We start from the raw sequence: 22,152 nt of genomic DNA on the forward strand, positions 1-22,152 counted from the left end.
TCCTATTTACAGAGTCTGTCTACAAACGACTGAATTGCTGTGAGTCCAGTTTAGATCCTGTGGTGAGTCTGAATCAGGGCAAGGACCAGGAAGAAACCCCAAGGTCACAAAAGCAGCTTGTCCCTGCTTCCACCCAGTGCGATGTCCAAGCTCATACTGGCTTCAGTCCTTCTAATGCAGTAAATATGCTAAAAACCAAGCAGCACAAATTTCCTTCCAGCAGCTCAGGCCTTGCAGAGCAGCTAGAACACTTGAACATCCCACAGAGTAGTCCATTCTGGACATCCTACAGGTGGGCTGCAGCAGTTCCTCTGCAACTTCTCCATGTTTTTTCTAGCCAGGTTTCTAATGATAAAAGACTAAAGTGTTTGTAGTGTGAGTATGTGTGTCTGCAGGCTCCTGAGTGTCCTTGGTAAAGGAAGAAAGGTCTCTGGGACATTCAGCTGCTGTGTACATCAGGAAAATGGATGGAGGGATGGATGGATGAGATGAAAGATCTACAGAGCCTCTAGCTAAGTGAAAGATGGCAGCAGGAACTGAGACTATATTAGACCTTGGAGAGTTCAAGCTCAGAGCCATCAGGCTCACAGACTGGCTCTCTCACAGCAGCATCTTAGGGAGTCAGAAACTCACCTTGAATCCTGGTGGTCCCTGTGCCCCTGGGAGTCCTGGCACACCGGGGTTCCCTCTCTTGCCTGACATCCCGGTCACACCTTCTTCCCCATCATCACCCTGCTCTCCCTAGAAAAGAAACACAGAAGAGGTTATGATACAAAACCCTTTTCCCTTCTGCACAGCTTCTGGGGGGACAGCAGAGTAGTGGGATTCTGCCCTCAGCAAGAGGGGGATAGGTTTGCAGGGGTGGGTTTGCAGATGTGGACAGAGTTCTGTGCATGTGAGTGTCTGTCAGGCTACAAAACCCACTTTATTTACAGATCTGGTCATGCAAAGGCAGCTGCTGCCTGTATGTGCAAGTGAGATGTGAAGAAGATGTACATGTACATTACATCTACTCTGGGTACATGTAAATTGGAATATCCACAGCTGGATCACATAATTTCTCCTGTGCTACCTTTTAGTTTTCCAGCTCCAATGTTGTGTTTGCTGTTAATGCCACAAGGTTACAGATGAAGCTTACCAGCATCCCAGGCACACCGTCCTTCCCAGGCACTCCGTCCACTCCAGGGGCACCCTCTTGACCCTGCCTTCCCACCACTCCTCGAGGACCTGGTAGCCCAAGGATGCCCTAAAATTACAAAGATGTTAGAGAAGGTGCTCCCAGACAGCGTTTCCTGGGGCAGAAAATGGAATTTTCACCTACCGGTGAGCCTCTGCTCCCTGCACTGCCCTGTGCTCCTTGCTTTCCTTTTTGACCCTGCAAGTAAAAAAAAGAAAGACATCTAAAATTGCAGCAGTTCTAGCACAGCTCCACTTGGGACTGTGACTTCAGAGTGTGCTTTTGGATAATGACTGGAAAGAGTTTTATAAAAGGGAGATTTATAAAGTCAGTTGCTCCAGCACTGGGGAATGAACTGCTATTTGGTTTTATTACAAGTGATTCTTCGTATGTCTTGAGAGTTCTAGGGCAGGAATGAATAGCTAGAAGGCAAGGACCTACATTTTTCCTAATACAGAGCAGATGAGGACAAATAAAGCAGGATGAACTCAAGGGAGGACTTGGTGCACTGGCAAACATTAGAACAAGATGCTAAAAACCTGAGTCCTCCATCAATTCCCTGACAGCAAACCCAGGACCCAGTGAGTCCTCTGAGGGTGTTCTCTGAGAAGTAGCTCCCTCTATTTTGGAAAGCTAATGGAAATTAAAAAGGGTGTCTTCTGTCTGAAATTTGCAGTGCTACTTTGTGAATAAAGGCATAAAAGAAATACTCCTGAGGTTTATTAGCTGTATAAAGGGTTAATTTGTGCAGAATGAATGGAAAACTCAGCCTCACCACCTTCACTAGGGCTCTCTTAGTGAGGTCATGTACTAAAGCACTTTTAAATTGAATAACTCATTTTCTGTGCATTGTTTCTCCATCTGCAGAGGACCAGGCTGGCCAGCTACATGAAAGAAATATTCCTGGGGGTGCTTTCCCTGCTATTCATTAGACCCAAAGGCAGTTCCAGATTGTCCATCGATGGGCAGAATTTATTTATCACCTGGTACACTTCTTGCCAAGAAGACCTAAAACTATCTTCTAGCCTTACCCCCAGCAGGGTCAGATTAAAAACCCTGACATCTGTCAGGAGAGAGCAGGAATTTGCTGAGTATTGAGGTCACATACTTATGTTTTAGCAAATAAAGTCCCTGGTCTGTGAGAATAATTAGCAAGCTGTCATTACAGCCAGATGTGGAGGTAGGAGTAGGTATGAAGTGCCCCAATGAACCCTGAAGGACCCATGTGTCCTGGGTTTTCTTGCTCAATTAGGACAAGAAATTAGAGGGATTGTTCCAAGAAAAAACTCCATGGATAAATGGACTCCAAACCCAGAAGGTTTCAAGCCAGAAAAGTTTATGGTTCAAATGAAAGGGAGAGACACTTGCCTGGCTCAGCCCTCCTTGGGGATGGACGAGACAGCTGTGGCTGGAGACAGCACAAACAGGGCATGGGAAAGAGACATAACCCATGGCAGAGACTAAAGACCTGCCCAAGAGTCACCCATCATGCTGGAGCTGGAATTGTCTTGATCTTCTCCAGCTCCACAAAGCGAACAAACCATTTGGCCTGTACACCCAAATATTTACAGCCCTTCCAAAAGGATCCCCACAGTCTTTTAAGGCATAGACCATAGGCAAAAATCCCACATGCTGGGCAAAACCATGACAATCCTCTTAATTAGACATTTTCTTTAAACTCAGGACACTATAAATGCACCCTGCTGAAACCTACCGCATCACCTTTGGATCCCTTTGCTCCTGGCTTGCCTGGTGATCCAGGATCCCCCTACAAAACATAAGCAAGAAAAATCTGCTTAAAATTCTCTTCTGGCAGTACCTTGCATGAAGTACAAAGAACAGCATTTTTTGTGCCCTAACAATGCTGACTGTATGGAAACAATTCAGGGAAACAGCCTGTACTCAGACAGGCCCCTGGGGACAAAGAAGCAAGGAACTGTCTCCAGAGAGCATCTAACAGGGTGTCGATTGGAGAAGAAGCAACTCTGCCCCTCACTTGGGTGGTGCCTGCATTTGTGGAAATCATTGACCAAATTCCAGATGGTGCCTGGAGAGCAGTGCTGAGAAGTAGGCAGGAAGGAGCCTGTGTAGAATGACTAGTTTACACAGTGATTGCTGGTACCACTTCCCTTTTGCACACTGCAGCCCTTGCCTTGGTTTCACCTGGGGAGTCAGGTGTTAGAAAAAGGGCTATGGAGTAAAGCAGAGAGGGTATTTCACTGCTCTCTTGCTGGTCTCTTCCCCATCACACTCATCTCAGTCTTTTCTCCCAGCCAGCCAGGTTGGGTTTTTTGGTCTGTATTTGTGTCAGTGGCCATTTCTGGATTAATATAAAATGAATGGTAAGGAAGGACTCCCTGCAGAGCTCTCCTTCTTCAGCTTGTTTTTGACCCACGTTCCTAATGGACATTTACTAAAGACAATCCAAAGCTCCTGCTTCCTTCTGAATCATCTGAGGGGCTACCACCCTCCCCCCCATAAACTACATCCACTGGGGAATGCAGCAACTCTACTCATTTCTGGGCCATATAACAGAGCAGTAGCATTTTAACCCCAAAATAGAATCTGTTGTTCTTCCCAGCAACCTTACAAAGAGTGGGAATTGATTCAACTTTATTTCCCAATACAAACTACATTTAATGTGCTGCTGCACTCACAGTTGCAATAGTCATGTATAAAGATGAGATGCTACTGTATATAACAAGGGAATAAAAAGTCCTTCCTTTGAATTTGGATTTAATTTAGTCTTTCACAAAGTCTTTCACTAGTTTGAGAGGAAACAATTTGCAAGCAGAATAATATGGTCTCACCTCACATTGGACTAGCAGAACATCAAAAGGATCACTTTCAAGCAGACCCTTCCACTGTCATTGTCATCTTCCACCACCCATCTCCTGAGATTTCTAGTCCCTCATGGACCATTCAGAAAGGAGGTTTTGGAAACAGGCACTGGGAGTGCTCCCTGTTATGTCACCCATTTATTAGTCTCAAATGTGGCTCAAAATACCCATTCCATAGGCCTGGCTGATGGAAATGGCCACATTTGATAGCTCACTACGCACTCCTCCTGCAGCCCTTCCCACCTCCCTGTTTTTCCCATGCCTGGGGCATTGGGTAGCTTACAATAAAGCAGCATCTCTTACTGGTAAGCCTTGCTGTCCAGGTTTTCCTCTTTCTCCATCAAGCCCTTCTTGACCCTTAAATAAATAACAGAGAGGGAACATGTCTTTGTTCTTTTGTGGCAATGGGAAAGAAAAATGAATGTAATGTGATTTAAGGGGCAGAAGAAGACACACGTGTCTGCATTCTGCTGACACAGAAATGGTGAAGTTGTGGGTAGTGCCCATGCTCCTGTGGATGCCTTTCCATGCTGTGGAAAGAGGAACTATCTAATGCATCCCAAAATACACACAGCATTAATGGAAGTGAACAGCTGGAGACAGCTGTCCTAGAAAGTAAGGCAGCAGTACTGCTACTCTGATGAACTCAAAATCTTCTGTAAATTACTGTAATGGGTCATTCTGACCAGGTGCTTTTGAATGGAGGTAACACTTAAGTCATGGCACCTTTGCAGATCAGCCCCAATCAGCTGGAAATGTCCTGCAAAGAGGGTATAAGGAGCACAGCAGGATAACTCATAGCCTTGATCTTGCTTTTGAGAGAAACCTTGCAAAGATTTTGGAAGCCTCCAAATCTTAAAGTTAACAGATCTTCCCATGGAAGAATCTACAGCCACAGGCATGTCAGTCTTGAAATTTCTGCAGCACTGGCATGGACTCATGCTCACACGTTGCCCAGGGTGTCTCCTTGATAATCACAGAGACCTCTGCTCAAATGGCACTGCTAATTCTTTTAGCCTCACTCAGGTGGGTGCAGGGCAGGGTGAGGTGCTGACTTTTTTGCCTTCAGTAATGTTTTTCTGCTTTAGGTAAAGCTGAATTGTTCCTTGTCTGAATCATAGCAGCAGCTGACCAGGGACATCAGCAGGTTATGAACTGGGACTGCTGGGCAAATCTGTGGGCTGATGTGGACTGGGAGCACTTCCCCAAGGCAAACATTTCTGAATCATGCATTTGGAATAAGACTCACAGGATAACCAGTGTCTCCAGGCTCCCCTCGGTCACCTCTGTCACCAACAGGGCCCTACAAGAGCACAACAAGGACTTGAGGTGGATGTAAACAAGCTGTCATCTGCAATATCTCAATGGTTTGTGCATGTTCTACAAGTAAGGCAGCAAGCCAACTAATCCACCCACAAAAATCAGTCCAGGATTGACTAGAGAAGGAATTTAACATCTTACTCTGTCTCCAGGTGGTCCCTGTGGGCCTTCTACCTTCCCGTCATCACCTTGTTCTCCCTGTGAATAAAATGTTAGTATTAATATAAACAGTAGATTTTACAGCAGATGCTTCTGTACAGATCCAATCCAGTCCTTCCATAACATGAGAAGGCAAAGCCTCTGTTGAATTTACTTTTTCATCCAGAGAAAGACTAAACATTTTTTTTTTTGTTGTTTGTTTCACTGACTCTTCACATTGCTTTCCTAATTTCTGGTGTTTCTGCCTGGTGCAACTCTCCTCCCTAAGTAACCAGGTGCAAAGGGTTACTTTCAACAATTCCTAAAACTAAGCAAGCAGGATGTAATTGCGACAATATGGGAAATAGCTCTCTGCCTCTGAATTTTATTGCTGACAGTTCAACCAAACTCTTTAATCAAGCATTTCCCCACCCTTGTTGAGTCCTGTCTGGGCTGTCGGTGGGAGCACGGGTGGTCTGGATGGGCTCCCTGGTTGTGTGCCACCATTGTGGGCTCATTTTACAATCAGCCAGGTGAGACAGCCTCCTACACACTCCTTTCCTTGCTGAGATGCTCCACAGCACAAGCTCAGAGCTCATGGTTTGGCTGGTAGATAACATCACCCAGCTTATTTATGACCGAGGTCTCTTCAAAACATCCACAGAGAGATCCCTTAAGACTTAACAGAGACACTATCCTTTTAAATTCTGTTGTGAAAGTCACTCAGGGTCACAATGTCCTGTTTTCTCTGGAGTCCAGCTCAGAGATAGCTGTTTCTTTGCTCCCCATGGAAGAATGCTATATTCCAGCTCCTCCAGTTTTTGACTACTCCATAGCAGTCTCTGGCACTTTGGCTCCTTAGGATGGACACGTCTCAGAGCTCCTTTGATGCTGCACTACTGGAGAAAGGGAGCTTGGGGTGTTCTGGCACAGTGGAGCTGCTGTATTTGGGGTGCTTGGGGTGCTCCAAGAGCCTTGAACATCCAAATCTCCAAAGAGCCAAGTTTTTCACAGACTTCTGTAATTCTCAGTGGTTGCACCAGCCCTTTCTGATGTATTTACAGTTCTCTTTGATGTTCTCTCTTTGATGTACTCTCCTGTTGGAGTTGCAGCTGCTGATAGTAAGGACACTTGGGAAATTTCTTGGTGAGCCTGTCTCTGAGAGAAACTTGGGTGGCAGAGAAGAGAGGAGGGGAAGCAAAGCCTCACAGGTTCTGCTGATGGTTTCCAGCGCTACTGAACTTGCTGCTGGAAGCCAGCACCAGAATACCTGGCAACTGATTTGCTTTCTAGCCACCATCTAAGGAATGTTGACTAGAAGGGAAACAAAGCCACCATTTCTCAAGTCTCAGGGAAAAAAATCATCCCAGTGGGTCTGTTACTATGCAGAAGTCTTGGCACTGATTGCTTCTTCCCAAGCAGGATGTGCATACCTTTGGCATTTGGGAGCTGAGTGTGATGAACTCAGAGAAAGCTCATAATTCTGGGGACCCTTGAAGAGCATCAAGACTCACAGACTTTCTCCCCATTGTAGCTTTGTTTCTCCTTGATGCTAATTCCCACCTTGTTCTCTGTCTCCTGCCTGAGAAAACCCTGTGGCCTGGTCAGCTCTAGGACTGTGAAACCAAGCTCCTCCAGAACTTCCTGGTGCCTCAACTGCTTGAGAGAGAGATGAAAGGTCTGTGCTAAATCTTCGGAAAGTTGCAGCGAAAAAAGTTAGAGTAAAGGGCAGCAAAGTAAACATGTTAGGATACAAATGGAAAATGCATGAAGAAGGGAAGGCTTGTTGTTGTTGGCTCCTGTCCCAAAGTGAGATACACCAGTTTGTAATTTTTAAAAGGATCACATCTGGACTGCTTTAAGCAGCTGCCAAGAGCAGGCGTCTGCTCTGAGCAAGGCCTCTTTGAGGAGCTGCTTCTCTAACACATTTCAAATGTATGAAATGTGGTGGAGTAGCTGCCTGGGATGGCACAAGGGAGCAGGATTCCACAGCAGTGCCTCTCAGCAAACCGCTTTCTACTCTGGAAAAGGGAAGACCTTCCCCACCATTATATCCTCCTCCTTTAGCACAGGTCCATTTACCATGTTACTTAAAGCTCACAGAGTACTCCTGGTCCCATTTCCATTTTCTCTTCATTTCTCACTTCCGGGCTTCCATTTTTGTGTTCACACACTTGTGAAAGGTTACAGATGTCTGGAGGGAAGGAGTCTGTCTGTCTTTAGGCTGGGATCCAGGCAACTCTTAGGAGATGAGGGTGGGTGGATAGGAAAACTTAGATGCAAGATTTTGTGGAGCACCTGGATGCTGCAGAAAGTGGTGCTGGAGGCTCAGCACATGATTTTGTGCTCTCCTGGTTCAGCATCTCCTCTTTCTGCTCCCCAGCAAGGTGTCAGCAGACCCACTGGCCTTCCAGGGGAACATGAGTGAGGAGATCCAGCTGTCAGTGGTCATTAACAGAGCTGACTGCTCTTAGCAGGGCGCATTGGATGCTTTGGTGGCTTCATCAGGCTTCAGCTTGGATACTTGCATGTAGAATTAATTTATCATAATACTGCTGTGCTCTTTTGACACCAGATCCACTCAGGGAGTGCTCTTCTAGTGTCCTTTTGCAGAGGAACATCTTCTTGTTGAAGGGCAAAATGCTCCACTGAGTGCTTCAGATGAATAATTTGGGGATCATTTGCTACTGAAATTATGTGACGTTTCAAGATGGCAACTTTAAAGGTTTCCAAATAAAACAACAGCTGCAATTTAAGCAATAGACACACATATCTGCACATCTCAGTGGCTGCAGGGTCAATGGCTGACCCTTCTTGTCCTAGTCATGACCCACAGCTTTTTGCCAGGATGCTTAAGATTCAACAGTGGAATTGTTGGAACCTCTGGGCAGGTTCTGAGCTGACCATGTGCCCGGTCATGAGCTCTCACATCATCCTGGACTGGTTGTGCTTGTCTAACACTTGCCAGGAAATTCAGCAAGGCAGCAATGGAGATATGAAGCAGCAGGAACATCACCAGCTGTTCCTCCATGGATGTGTTTCGGCAGCAGGAAATGAGAGAAAAAGCAAATGACCGTTGTTCACCCCCAAAGCAAAATTTCTGAGGCATGTGAATGTCTTAATGGAACACAACAGCTTGCCTTGCCCCAGTGATTCCTGGCTGCATGGGGCATCTCCAGGCAGAGCACAGTGTGAACAGGGTGTCCTGACACCAGGAGCCTGAGCTGAAGGGATCCATTCAAAGCCCCAGCAACGGCAAGTCCTTATAAGCTCATTTTATAAGCGATGAAGCTCCTGTCTGCACTACAGCTGCCCTCCCACCTGTGTGCAGAGGCAAAGCTGAATGCTGTCTTGGTGCTGGGGAGTAGAAAATGAGCAAAAAGAGTTCATGCAGCTCTCCTCTTCATGGGGACCTCACAACTGACCAGTGCCCATCACCATCACTTCCCTTCCCACACTGAGGGAGAATCACAGAATGGTTTGGGTTGGAAGGGACATTTAAGTCCATCTTGTTCCATCCCCTGCCATGGGCAGGGATGCCTTCCACTAGGCCAGGTTGCTCCAAGCCCCATCCAACCTGGTCTTGGACACTTCTAGGGATGGGGCAGCCCAGACCTGTGCCAGTGCTTTACCACCCTCTGAGTAGAGAGCTTCCTGACATCTAACCAAAATCTTTACACTTTTGTTTTAAAAGCATCCCCCCTTGTCCTATCCCTATCTGTAGTGTAGTGTCCACTGTAGGAAGTTGCTCCCCTCTTCCAGATAAGCCCCCTTTAAGTACTGGAAGGTCACAATGAGTTCTCCCCAGAACCTTCTGCAGAGAGATCTCAGGAGGGAGGGAGCATCGCTGCCGAAGGCATGTGAAGGACTCCATCAGCTCCGGGAGCGCCAAGCAGCCGGCAGAGCCGACAGGAAACCATTAAAGAGTGAGTCACTGCTCCAGCCTGAACTGGTTATGGCTGTGCTGACTCAGCAAAACGGGGAAAACACCAGGGAAAAGCCACCGTGGAAAGAGGGCTCTGAGTCAGGGCAGCTGCGGCCAGGGGGCTGTCGAAAGGTGGGCGACGAGGAACACGGAGCAAGGGCCATGGGGAGGAGAAACGCCAGCAGCTGGAGATCAGCTCATTTGTGCAGGGAGTTTTTCTGACCTGATCACAGAAAGCTACGAGTCTGATCTCTTTTGGCTTGGGGATGGAGCCGAATTCCTGAGGATACTGGAAAAACACATCCTCAGGGCTCACGCTGGCTGGCTCAGCCTCTGGCACAAGGGCACATGGTGTCTGGGAAGCACATGCTGGTGGCATGGTGTCCTGGCACTGACTGGCAGAGACAAGGCTTTGAGGGGTTATATAAATGGCTGTGTGGTTGAGGAGGCACCTCTGCCTGTGCCACAGGGTGAGGAGAGTGCAGATGCACGTGAGTTACAGCAGTGAGACAATCATCTCATTCAAGGGGAAATGAGATGGCCAAACCCCCTGACTTACCTTTTCCCCCTTTGGCCCTGGTGGTCCAATCGGCCCCGGTGGTCCTGCATGTCCCTGTGGAGAGCAGACAGCATGTGAGCAGGCAGGAAAGAGCTGCGAGACTGAAAGTCCTCCCTGGTTCTCTGCCAGGTCTTGTAAGCCCTGCGTGGTGCATGCCAGCTTTGGAGGGACACGTGGGTCATGGCAGAGATGAACCAAATGCAGGTGGTGCAAATGCAGATTTGACAAAGAACTAAACTCGAGATCAGAAATAAATCACTGCTTAGGAACAATCTGCATCCTGGAGTGGCGGTTTTGTTGCATTTAAGAACAGATAAAAACTGGAAGATGAAAATAAAACCCTTACCTGGTAACCCTTTAAGCCTGGGTCCCCTTGAGCACCCATCCTTCCTGGAGCTCCCTGGAGAGGCAAACAGACAGGGACTGAGAGAGCAGCCCATGGTGTTAGCACAAGAAGAGGATGCACTGGGCTGTGCAAAGCAAAGCTCGGCACCACGTGGGAGTGTGGCCAGTCCTTCTGGCCACCAGTGAGCTCTGCTGCAGCCACCTGATGGGCTTTTGCTTGGCTTTAACCTCTTACACATGGAGAGGGGTGCCAGGAGGCCATTCTGTTCCTTTGCCAGCCTGCAGCAATAGATTCCCCACCTCAGTCAGATTTGCTATCAGAAATGGCTGCATTTGTGTGCTCTTCATCTGCACTCCTGCACGTCTTTGTATCCAAACTAGTGTTGTGCTAGGAAGTCCACCAGTGAGACCATGCTCGGGCATGACCTAATCCTAAACTGTTGGGTGAAAACCTTCTGATGTGGGTTCTGAGGCAGAGAAAGGAGTTTTCTGGATTGTGATGAAGGCACTGCAAGAGCTATTAATCACATCTTTAGCAGAGTGAACAAAAGGGTTTAAATCAGATCATCAGATTAAAGTGAGTCACAAAATTTCCATATAATCCCATTTAGCATGGAATAAAGCTCTTTCCACAAGACAGAGATGTGTCCACTCCAAAAGACTGTTGCTCAGATATTGCTTTGCTTCCTTGTGAAATAATCCATGGAGGCTTTACCAAAGACTATTAAGGGAGGATATATGGTGAGGCCATAATTTTCAGTGCAGGAAAACACTATCAGCAGAACCATCACTCATTTGCTACTGTTCTGAAGTATCACCACTATTCCTAGTTCATAAATAACTGCTGACTTTGCACTAATTTCTATCAAATAGAGTGCAAGAAGTTTCCTTGCCAGCCTGCAATGCACAAGGTACTTTTACTTACCACTGCTGTTCTGATGCATTTGTCTCTTGTGCCTAAAGAAAATTAACTTTCTCCCCTCTCTGCCATACTGTTACCTCTGGAAGCCTCACCTTCAGTCCCCTGTTCAAACCCTTTCCCATGCTATATTTCTTGTTGCTCCAAGTGTTTTAGATAAGTAGATCAAGAGTGGGTGTAGAAACAGGGCAGAAGTCCAAGGCAGAGTTCCTTGTAACAACACAGCTCAGCTTGGAAGCAGCTCTTGCCATGAGTGTGTAGTCTCAAAGGGGGAAATCTTAACAAAAAATAGCTTATCAGCTCACTCAGCTGAGGAAAAATCCCCAATATTTCAGCAATTTCAGCCGAGCTGGGGAGTTGTGAAGAACTGCCATGATGCAACATGAGCTGGGCTCTCTTCTGTGCTGCTTGGAATGAGGGCTAAGATATTTTGGCCAATTAAAGCCATCTAACAGCATTTCCCTTTCTGTGCCCTGAAGCCTCTGCTGGGCTCTCTGCTCCATTTAGGCCCATGCCCACCACTGCCAGTCAGGTTTCTGCGTGTTGTGTTCAACCATTTGCAGAGCTCTTCTCACCATCGGTCCCAGGGTACCTCGGGATCCTTTAGGGCCTTGGTTCCCCTTTGGCCCTTGCTTCCCTGGGGATCCCATCTCACCGAGCTGCCCCTGGTAGCCTTTGCTGCCCTGCAGAGAAAAGGCAGAAACATCAGTGTCGGACAAAACTTCCTCTGCAGGAAAATATCAGAGATGAGTAATGAAAGGGAGGAGGTGACGTTATCAAAGAGAGGTGTTCCTACCTTCTGGCCAGGCTTGCCCTTTCCTCCCTGTTTTCCTGGTTTCCCTTCTGGTCCCTGGAAGAGGAAAAAAGAAAAAGGCTGTTGGAATGGGAAAGCAAAGAAGTCGCATCCCAACCAGCCACTCCCAAGTCATTTCCCTGGCACACACAAACCTGAGAGCATCCTCACCCACCCATGGGAGACAACAAGGAGGCCAGGAAGTTGTGCAGGTCAGACCACAATCCACAGGTGCTACAGCTGGGGTATGACTGAGTTTGGTCTTCAGCTGCTCCAACATGGAGGAAAACTCCTTGCTTAAAAGTGGAAAGATCTTTGTGCTCAAGTGACTACTGGGCAACACCGCTGAAAGGTGATACTGTGATAATTTTGATGATGATGATTTTAAAATCACATCTTGAAGACAGGTGGGTCATGGAAAACTGCCATCAGTTGTGTCCATCTGTCTCCAAGGGTGCAAAAGAGGGATCTCCAGAAGTTCACCCACCCAGCCTCTTCTACAGAACGGGCAGAAATGTGGAAAACACATTTACCCTGATTCCCCCTAAAGGTTTCCTCTGGTTTGCACCTGAGCTGCCATCTTTGCACCATTACTCTACCAACAGTTGTATCCTTCACCAACTGTGGCACTAAATTAGATATCAACACTTTCTATATAGTTGTAAGATCCTACCAATAGAACCATTGATTCCACAGCACCTCTCCTTATTTTTACCTTGTGAAAACAGGCAATGGTTTCATTCTCTATCCACCTACCATGCACAACTTCCTGCTCACGGTGAAAACCCCCTCCCTCTATTTGTGTTATTACTGCCACATGCCAAAACCACAATCTACTTCTAGAAATGGAATGGGATGCAAAACTTCAAGTGGGAGCCATGCCAAGCAGAGACAGGAATGCTGAACTGCTTTCAGAACCCAGTGTGGGTGCAGAACCTGCTGCCCCTCCTTGCACCCCCACCACAGAAATGCACTATGATGAGCAGCTAAATACAGCAGCCTCTCCTTAGGGAACCCAGGGAGCTCATTTTTTCCAGTGTTTGACTCTGTTAGCTGCAAGGGAGACAGAGTATTTTGAACTTGACAGAAAGAAGCAAAAAGTATAACTGAAGAAAGTAACTCATGCTTTTTGGCAATTATGACAAACTTTTCAACATCATCTCCACACCAGCACCACATCTCTTCCTCTTCTCCCGCTCCTCCCAGCTAAGAAGATATAATTTTCACCATGGTTGGTGTTGCAGTCTCAGCTGAATAAAAGCAGTTTATATATAAAGTGAGACGTATGGGGGTTTTCACTCTGATCTGAAACATGGGCCACAGAAGTGCCTGCTCTGAACACAAAGGAGCAATTCAGACTTATTCCAACCCTAAAGAATTGTGCCAGTTCACTTCTCCAGAGGGAATAGCTCCATTTTACCTGTCAAACATTTCAGGAGCCCGCCTTGCCAACACTATTAGGCTTCACAAAGGACAGGTCCCTGCTGAGGAGTACACGAGCCTTGTTCTGTGTCTCTTCCATACTGCTCAGGGTTTTTTGTTTGCTATTTTTTGCTGCCACTTCCCAAGAGATCACTTTTGGAACTACTTTCCCACAGATGCTGAGCAGCCGCAGTAGATGATGGGTGCCAAGCCTCCAGCATCACCCACGTGATTTACACTTTTGACAGGAGTATACAGAGAAGTCCTCACGAATGAAAGCATCAGAAATGGCCAGACCCTTCCAGCTCTACAGCAGCTCACTGTGGGACCTGTTACTCAACACCTGAAGCACAGTAACTCCCACAGCCCCTGCTCTGCAGCAGTGCCCTGGCACATTATGGCTTAAAAATTTGGAGAGGAAATAGTGGAAGCACTCACAAAACTTTACTGTCAAAACAAGATGTGACTGAATAAAGAGACAACTGGGGTTTCTAATCAGTTGCATAGTGTTTTTCCATCAGTCTCCCTGGACTGTGCTTTAAGAGCTTGTGGAAGCACAAGCAGTAGATGCTTCCTGCAAATGGGAGAAAGCCCATTTTAAGCTAGATCTGTTCCTAACCCAGTGATGGCCAAGCCTATGGTCTTCTCCAGCAGAGTAGTTTTCCACACTCAGATGTGCTCCTGGAACTGCAGTGCTGTGGCAGCTCACGAAACAAAAATTTCCATGCAAAGGTTCCATCCCCAGGCTGAGAATGTGCTATATTGTCTGTAAAAACGCAGATACCAGTACATTGATTAGACACACCCTTTATCATTGGGCAGGGCAGGTGGACCCTGTTCATGGGGAGGTCACGAAGATCTCACAGCTACTTCAGAAGAGTCTGAAGTACAGCTTGGCTCCCTCCACCAGGATTCATCTCCCATGGAAGTCTCATGACTGAAACTTGCTTCTACCCTGCATTGGAAAATGACTTTGCTTTTTGAGAAGACAAGTTTAGGCCTTACATTTTTCCATCTGAGAAACAAAATTTCCACACTGCTCCTAAAATTTGCCAGCGTTCAAGCTCCTGCTTGCACTCACCATCATGGAGTACAGATAGAGGGGCTGGAGTCATCTGGGAGAGGGTAAACAACAAAAACCAAACCCAACTTTGACAGTCCAAGTCCTGCTCGCAAAAACGAGCTCAATCCACAGTGAAACTGTGCCACGTTCAAACAGCTTCTCAAACTTTCTCAGGGTTCCTTCAGGTCGTCTTTTGCATTGGTGGTGGATGTGAGCACAGGTATGGGCTCCAATAAACTCCTTGTACCATTTTCCCCTTACGATGCATCGGCCTCATGGAGCAGGGATGTTCATGTGCTCCAGAAAGGCTCTCCTGGGTGCTCCAGCTGGGGTGCAGCTCCTTCTCCATTGCTGAAGGAAAAAACCATTGGCAGCATCACCAGCTCCTTTCAGTGATAGTGAGACAAGCTGTCACTCACAGGAAGCCGTGGAGACCTTGTTCCAAGCCTCCCTTGCTGTTCTTGACTCTCATCCACTGGTTAAAAGCTTGGCTGGTATAAAAAATTGGGTCAAACCATGCTGGTGACACCACTGGCAGAGATGTGGCTCAGATTTTGACTGACTGAGTCACCTCCTTGAGAGGAATAAGCTGTATCAGTCAGGGATATTTCCGTGCTCACCCAGCACGCTTTCTAGGACTTTGGCCAGCAAGCTCTGCTGGTGAGTGGGAAGCCTACCATGTGTCTGATTTTCCTGGATATGCTTTCTCCAACTGTGCAGGAATTCTTCCCAGATGAATTTAGAGGCAGTTCAACACTTGTCTGGGGTTCCCAGATATGTGATATCTCTACTTGTGATGATTCAGATGTGGTTGCTGTTGCAATCCCAGATGTTCCCAGGGCACATACGCAGGGGTTTGCACAGTTCCCAGAAATCACTGCACTGCCACACTCCACACATTGCACAGGGAAGAACAAGCTCAGCAACAACTTTGATAGCCTTCAAAAATAGCCCCATCCTTTTTCTCTCCATTCTTCTGACTCATCTGTCCAGGGATGAAAAAAATCAGGGCCAGAACAGGAAGAAAAAAAAAAAGCGATAAAAATAAAATCCAGTGAGATCTTATCTTCATCCAGGCTCTCCCCAAAGTACATCAGGAATGTAGCACCTTTTGATACCTCTTTCACTGCAGTGTGAAGTTCCTAAGGTTCCTAAGATTTCTTCTCTCTTTGCAGAGATAGGAGTGATGGCAGAAGATGTACAAAATCTTGCACATCAAAATAATTAAATCCAAGTTCCCTTTGCTGGACTCACATCAGTTGGGTTACTGTTCCAAGGCACTGAGCGTCTATGCTTTTATTCCCAGGGTTTGTACACATTTTGTTGTATGCTTTGGGTTACTGGTTTGCTGAGAAAACAAATCTTTCCAAGCTTCTTCTGTGAACAGGACTATTTTTAAATGGTGATTTCTCTTTATATGCTGCATTCTTCACTAGAAAAGCATATCAGTACCTCCAGATGACAATGGTATTTGTGACCAGGGACAGTGGAAAGCAGCAGTTTTATAAAGTCACATGCCTTCAGCTATGCCAAAATATCCAAAGGAAGCAAAAAAATTACAGTTTCAGGTCTAGCATATTTAAAATTTCATTGTAATCTTCAGTAAGGACACAGATTTACAAGGTTTTTTTTTAGTATAGCCTTAGATATTCCCCTAAGGGAAAGAAGAATGGTTTATTTTCCAATGCAAATTGGTTAATTCTTAAAGAAAAAGAAAAAGAGACTTCCAGCTGCTGATGGCCTTGACAGAAAAGTCAGATCTATTGCCCAGCACAGTGGTAACATTTAGTGGGAGCAAATAGATGAGCAGCTCAGCTTTAAATTCTCCAGACATCAACAGTTGAAATCTATGTTCCGACAACAACATCCAGAAAAACAAAACAAGGAAGTTGAATGAACTGCAGAGAGATATGCCCTGAACAGAGCCAAACAACAAACAGGGCTAAAATCCTGACCCAAACTTCACCATACCCAGTGATGCTCTTGCTGCAGGCACTGGGTCTGGGGAGTGGGAACAGAGATGTCACCCACCATCCTGGTTTGGCTCTTGGCATTCCAGAAGGCAAATATGTTCCCACCTTCCTTGCAGCACAGCACAGGAAGGAAGCTCTTGAAGGCACAGAACTGCTGGGAGAGCTTCCCAAAGCTTCCCTCAGGCTGCTTCATGATTGCTCAGTACTGCTGTGGAGCAGGAGCATATTTTCAAACTATTTTTTTTTTGGTTGTCATTGAGTAAAGGTCTGAGGTCACTCCTCCCTCCCAAAAATGAGGCAGGAAGAAACAGTACCACCAGAATACAGCTACTGAGTAAAGAAAAAAGTGACATGGTGACAGAGAAAAAAAAAAGTGATAGTTTGAGGCACTGGATGTAAAAAGGGCAGGAAAACTAAAGCAGCAATAAAGGTAGGAAGCATGAACCATAGGATGACCATGCCCATATTATCCAGGCCCAGCCAGTGAGTTCATTTAAAGGGAAATGAAAAAGCCCCATATAATTTCCTACTGCTCAGCAATGTCTCCATATGAGAACCTCTACTTAATAAACTTTGATCGAGAGAAGTCTCCCCCCATGGAGGACAGTTCACAAGCACTCAGGAAATTAGTGGGATTATTTGGGCTGGGCATTTGAAGACATAAACGTTTTGGATTTATAAGAAACACATTTCATAATCACTCTGCCTAGCAGTAGTTTGGAAGGGGAGGAGACAGGGGCAGCAGCTCCTGAATGAGTATGGGGAAAGAAGAAAGACTCAACTGTTCTCGAGAAGAAAGACCTAATTGTACTGTGAGGTTCAGAGGGTTTCACTGGGAACACTGGGAAGTAATGGGCTCTTGGCCTGCTTGTGGAAACCCGAGTGGGGAGTGCAGGTAGAGCTGGCTGGCTGTGCTCAAAGAAACAGCAAATTGGGGAAATCCTATAAAAAGGTCTTGGATGGCAAGACTACAGCCAGAGTCATTGTGACTTTCCTTTCAGCTGAGCTCCTCAGCTTAAAATAGGAATCCAATCCAAAATTTGTATCCTGAGCTCTCTGCTTTAGAGCAAACTCTTACCTGCATGCAGCTGTTGCTCTGAAACGTGCTGCTTTGGGTTTTGTGGAGGAGGAGGTCTATTTAACTTGATTTTCCTAAGCAGTCACAGTGTAAGGCAGCAAAAAGAGTCATGTACAGAGCAGTGCTGTGTGCTCTGAGCTGCTCTGGTTCAGTCTGATAGCTCTGAACTGCCCCCCCGCCCTTTACCTCTATTTCCTCATGTCTAAGAAAGCATGGGAGACAAAGGTGCCACTAAAACACTTGATGGCTGAGTGGGAAGTGTAGGAAAAGTTTGAAGCCTCATCCCCACTGCGCTGTGAAGCTTTCATACACAATGAAACCAAAATGCTCCAAAAAATTAGTATCAGAATCTGACAATGGGAAAGAAAAGAATAGAAAGAGCACCTGGGCAGCATAACTCTGACTGACACTCCCCCAAACAGTAAGGGTTAATATCTTCCTTTTGAAGGACACAGATGCCCTGGGGTTGTGGAAGAGGAAGGGAATAAAATCCTCTCTTGCAATAAGGAGGGGAATCTTGGAGGAACTGCCCAAAAAGTGTGTCTCCTTCGTCTGAGTCAGGAAAAAAACCATGCCAAGCCAATGGGATTTATTTCAAATTCTGGCTCATTATGACTCCTATTAACTCTAAATGAAGACCAGCTGGGATCAGCCTGCCTTCCCCAGCAGCAGAGCCTGTGAGGGCCAAACGGCCCCTCTGCTGCTGGAGAGCAGCCTCAGTTGCTGCAAGCAGCAGCTCCCTTGGGATTGGGAAAGCTCTGTGATTCCCTGTAGGATACACAGGGCTCACAGGCAACCCTGGTGCACTTCAAAGGTTTCAATGGATTTGGTGGACTGAGTCACAGAGAGCAGAATAGCAAAAAAGGGGGAAAAAGTCCCACACAATAATATCACCCAAACAACAAAATCTAGCATGTACCTCTCCATAAAGTGGGATGTTTAGAAAAGGCTGACCCTGTGGCCATCAGCACTGGTTATCAAAGCAAGAGGAGAAGCTGATTGCAGCCATGGGCACAGGGGCCCAGGGATGATCACATTGGTTCTAGGAGGGGAAGCAAAGAGACCCAGGCCTGCAGCTCCACAGAAAGGCATCACCCTGACTCTTGGTCTCATACTCTTCAAAGCAGAGGTTTTCAGCATATTTGACTGCATTTCTGAGCAACTTTATTCACCTTTGATTTTTGATGCAAGACAAATACCTGCTTATGGCTTTTCGGGGTGTTGGTCTGCACGAGTAATGATACTCTAGGGCTGTAACTCAAGGATACATCATGGCCAAGAGCAAACACCTTCAGCTTGGGAAACTGGGCTCCAGTATAAGAACTGGCCCCGCTGATATAGCAGCTACTGGAAAGGACAGGCTGTAGGGCAGGAGTATGGCCTGTTGTGATCTCCTGCTCCCCCTCTGCCACTGACTGACCTCCTGCATGACCCTGGGCAAGCCACTTTACTATCTTGTGCATCTACTCCTAACACATCCAAGGGCAGGACTTGGAGTAACACTACTCATTTACTAAGATTAAGGGTGTGAGGATCTCGCTGTTACCGCTGCCACACCGCCCCCCGCCCCCACACACCGAGCCTGGTGCTCTCCATTCCTTCCTCTGCTCAGTCAGAGGGTGACCCCACACCCTCCAGCCAGGGAGTTTAAGAAACTTCTTTCAAGTAATTACTCCACAGACAGCCCATGGTCCAGGGCACAAAAAACAGCTTTTCCAGGAAACAACAGCTCAGCACATTATCAAAAAAAGCATAAATTTCTGCATGGAAAGCAGAGATTAAAACCAGTGGTGACTCCAGGATTGTCCTTCGGCAGCCTCAGTGTTTTCAGGGAGCTGAATGCCATGGATGTGGTACTGCCAGCTGTGGCTGAGCTCATGTGTATGCAGTGAATGGCTGGATTCAGTGACAGCAGAACGAGGCGCTTTGTTGCAGAAAACCTTTCAATCATGTTTTCAGTGGCAGGAAACAGAAAAGAACAAAGAGCAAAAACCACTCTGGGACAAATTCTGCTGTAAGTGATGTTTGGACAACTTTGTAGAAGAGCAACATGTTGGATGAGAAGAAGCTCCTGCTCTGCCCTGGCACTACAAGGCTCAGACAGCAGCCCCATCTCAGCATGGCATTGCTGGAGCAGTTCTGCTAACTCAGAGCAGAAGGTCCATCCTGGCCAGCAAGTCCTCCTTCCAACTTCAGGACTGTAGCCTGTAGAGGAGAGAGGGACAAAAATGTGATGGGAAGGACCCTCAGAACACCATCCAGAGCTGTGTGTGGGGTTGCTGCTGCTCTGGGGAGCGACCACAGCACTAGAGCCATGAGTTCCCTCCGTGCTCTGTACTGGGCTGGAGAGTGGGCCTGTGAGTTCCCTCAAAAAACCTTCTCAGCTCTCCACCCCAGCCCAGCTCTGTCACCCTACCCTCCTGAAGAGCAAATAAAAAGACTTTGGATCTTGTTGCATCAGAGCAAAAGGATTTACAGCCCTTCAAGCTCTTCTGGGCTGATGGTGCACATCTGCATGCCACAGCAGGGCCAGCAAATGCAGCAAGATCTTCTCTGATGTAATTGTTTATGGCAGTTTAGACCATTGGAGTGTCTGGCTCAAAGCTTTCTGAGTCCTGACGTGGCTTGAATGACACTGCAGATAAGATTTCAGGTTAAAACGGAAGTGGAAAGATCTCCCAGTTTTGCTGAACAATGAGGGATTTTCTTGTTTCAGAGCATGTTGTTCAGTATTTCCAGGCTCTCAAATTGCTTTCCTGGAGCTGTAAACCCCTTGCTATCAGATGTCTGCTGTGTATGGCAACCAGCACATTACAAAAACCACGGCACAGAGCCACAGAGTGCAGCTGGAAACCCATCACCTCCCTCTGCCAACTGGCCTGGGTCTTCCTCAGCCACTGCTGGATCTGTCATCCTCCCAGGGAAGGGCTGAAAATGCTGCATTTTCCATCACTGCAGAGGAGAAGCAGCAGAGGGAAGCACTTTTGGAGGGAAGAGGTTGCTCTCAGGGCCCACTCGCCTGTGACCTGTTGGTGGCACACCAGTGACTTCAGCCTCTGGCTTTTACCATCCTCTGATGCAATGAGCAGCTCTGATGGGCAGTCAGATCCTTTGTGAATGCAGGGTACTCTCCAGGGATGTTCTCTGGGTGTTGCAGGCTCTGTGGCACTATTCCTTCACAGCCTTACAGATAAGCAGATAAATTATCTTTTTATTTTGACAAACCACACCATGACACTTGCACTGCTGATGGATGCCTTGCCAGGCTTTAGCAGGCTGTTGTACCTTCCAGTGCCCCACACACTGAGGAGAATATTCTTGTTCTGCCTTGCCCATACAAAAAGTCTGGATTTCCAGCCAGTCTCTCTGAAAGCAGATGCCCAATTAGTCCCTGGTGCTCTGCAAGGGGAAGGGCTTTTCAGCCCTTTTTGTTCAAACCAGAGGGCAAATGGCCATGTTCAGAAGAGAGTCAAGGTCAAGTGAAGGCAACAAGTTTCTGTTAGAAGACAGAAACCACTGTGAGGAGATAATACGTGGGCCAGCAGCTCAGGAAAGGTGCAAATCTCTGGAAATCTCTACTGGATCTTGCACTGGTGCTTTGATTTCTCTCTTATGGCCAGGGGAACAACTGGCCCATTCCTCCACTGAGCAGGAACTGGGGCTGAATGGAGCAGTGTGAACTTGGACAAAGTGACCAAAAGATAGAGGATACTCACTTAGCTCCAGCTGCCTTGAGCCCTGCCAGCCACAGCTGTGAAGCTCACGGACCATCTCAGCTGCCAGGTTTGTTTGCTGAAATCCACTGGCTTTGAAACACGTACAGATTACCCCTGGAGACTCGACTGGGGCCTCCCTGCGCTTTTTGTTTGAGATTCAAAACCACAGTGGAAACCGGTTTTCAGATATGTTAATGCTGTAAATGGCTGAGCCAAGTTAAAGCTAGCGATCTCTGAAAAACGTTTCCTGAGCACAGAGGGAAGTTTGGTTGTGCTCAGGCAGTCATGTGGTATCAGCATCAGGATGGCTTTCTGGAAAATGAAGCCTTGCTCAGGAAAGCCAGATGTGCCTCTGCTGATCCCACTGATCGCTAGGCGAGTGTCTCTCTTCTGTATGACCCAAAATGGCAGCACAGACCCTCTGTGCTTCCTCCATCTTTCAAAGTTGCTCTGGAGTAGGTCCCTTCATCTGCCATCTCCAGGGAGCTCCAGGACTGCAGATCCTCTAATCTCCTACCATCCCTCATGCTGGCTTGTTGCCACGTTAGGTGTGAGCTGGTCACGCCAAATTCCCCAGCTCCTATACCTGCTCTGCCAGCACTAGCCTCTGCTTCAGGCTGGGATATACAAAACGGGTCTGAAGATGTACCACCAGTGAAATCAGATCATTTCAGAGCAATCTGGCACCTCATCTCCTACATCTGTCACAAGGACACTTAATAGTGAAGTGTCACATTCCTGTAGACATAAGCAAAATAAAGATTAAGACTAAACATTTCCTTGGCGTTAAGGACAAACCTTCTAGATGTGGTGTGGCTGCATGATGAGAAGAGTTTTTCCAGAGATTGTTGCTGTCCATCGAAGGCATGCCTCTGTGAGTACCA

At 47.0% G+C, this 22,152-nt stretch overlaps 1 protein-coding gene across 7 annotated transcripts in view; it reads right to left on the reverse strand.

Moving 5' to 3' along the window:
• The window catches only part of LOC116454283 (collagen alpha-1(XXVII) chain B-like), a 146,805-nt gene that overhangs the window by 9,942 nt on the left and 114,711 nt on the right, over window positions 1-22,152 (reverse strand). For all 7 annotated transcript variants that reach the window (XM_032130713.1, XM_032130714.1, XM_032130712.1 and 4 more), the window contains 11 exons: window positions 12,020-12,073; window positions 11,799-11,906; window positions 10,306-10,359; window positions 9,960-10,013; window positions 5,479-5,535; window positions 5,267-5,320; window positions 4,321-4,374; window positions 2,892-2,945; window positions 1,322-1,375; window positions 1,139-1,246; window positions 634-741 (listed from right to left, as the gene is read on the reverse strand). In XM_032130713.1, the coding sequence (XP_031986604.1) occupies window positions 634-741; window positions 1,139-1,246; window positions 1,322-1,375; window positions 2,892-2,945; window positions 4,321-4,374; window positions 5,267-5,320; window positions 5,479-5,535; window positions 9,960-10,013; window positions 10,306-10,359; window positions 11,799-11,906; window positions 12,020-12,073 (759 nt within the window). The remainder of the gene's footprint in view (window positions 1-633; window positions 742-1,138; window positions 1,247-1,321; window positions 1,376-2,891; window positions 2,946-4,320; window positions 4,375-5,266; window positions 5,321-5,478; window positions 5,536-9,959; window positions 10,014-10,305; window positions 10,360-11,798; window positions 11,907-12,019; window positions 12,074-22,152) is intronic.

The sequence above is a fragment of the Corvus moneduloides genome, chromosome 21 (assembly GCF_009650955.1).
Source record: "Corvus moneduloides isolate bCorMon1 chromosome 21, bCorMon1.pri, whole genome shotgun sequence".
Lineage (NCBI taxonomy): Eukaryota > Metazoa > Chordata > Aves > Passeriformes > Corvidae > Corvus > Corvus moneduloides.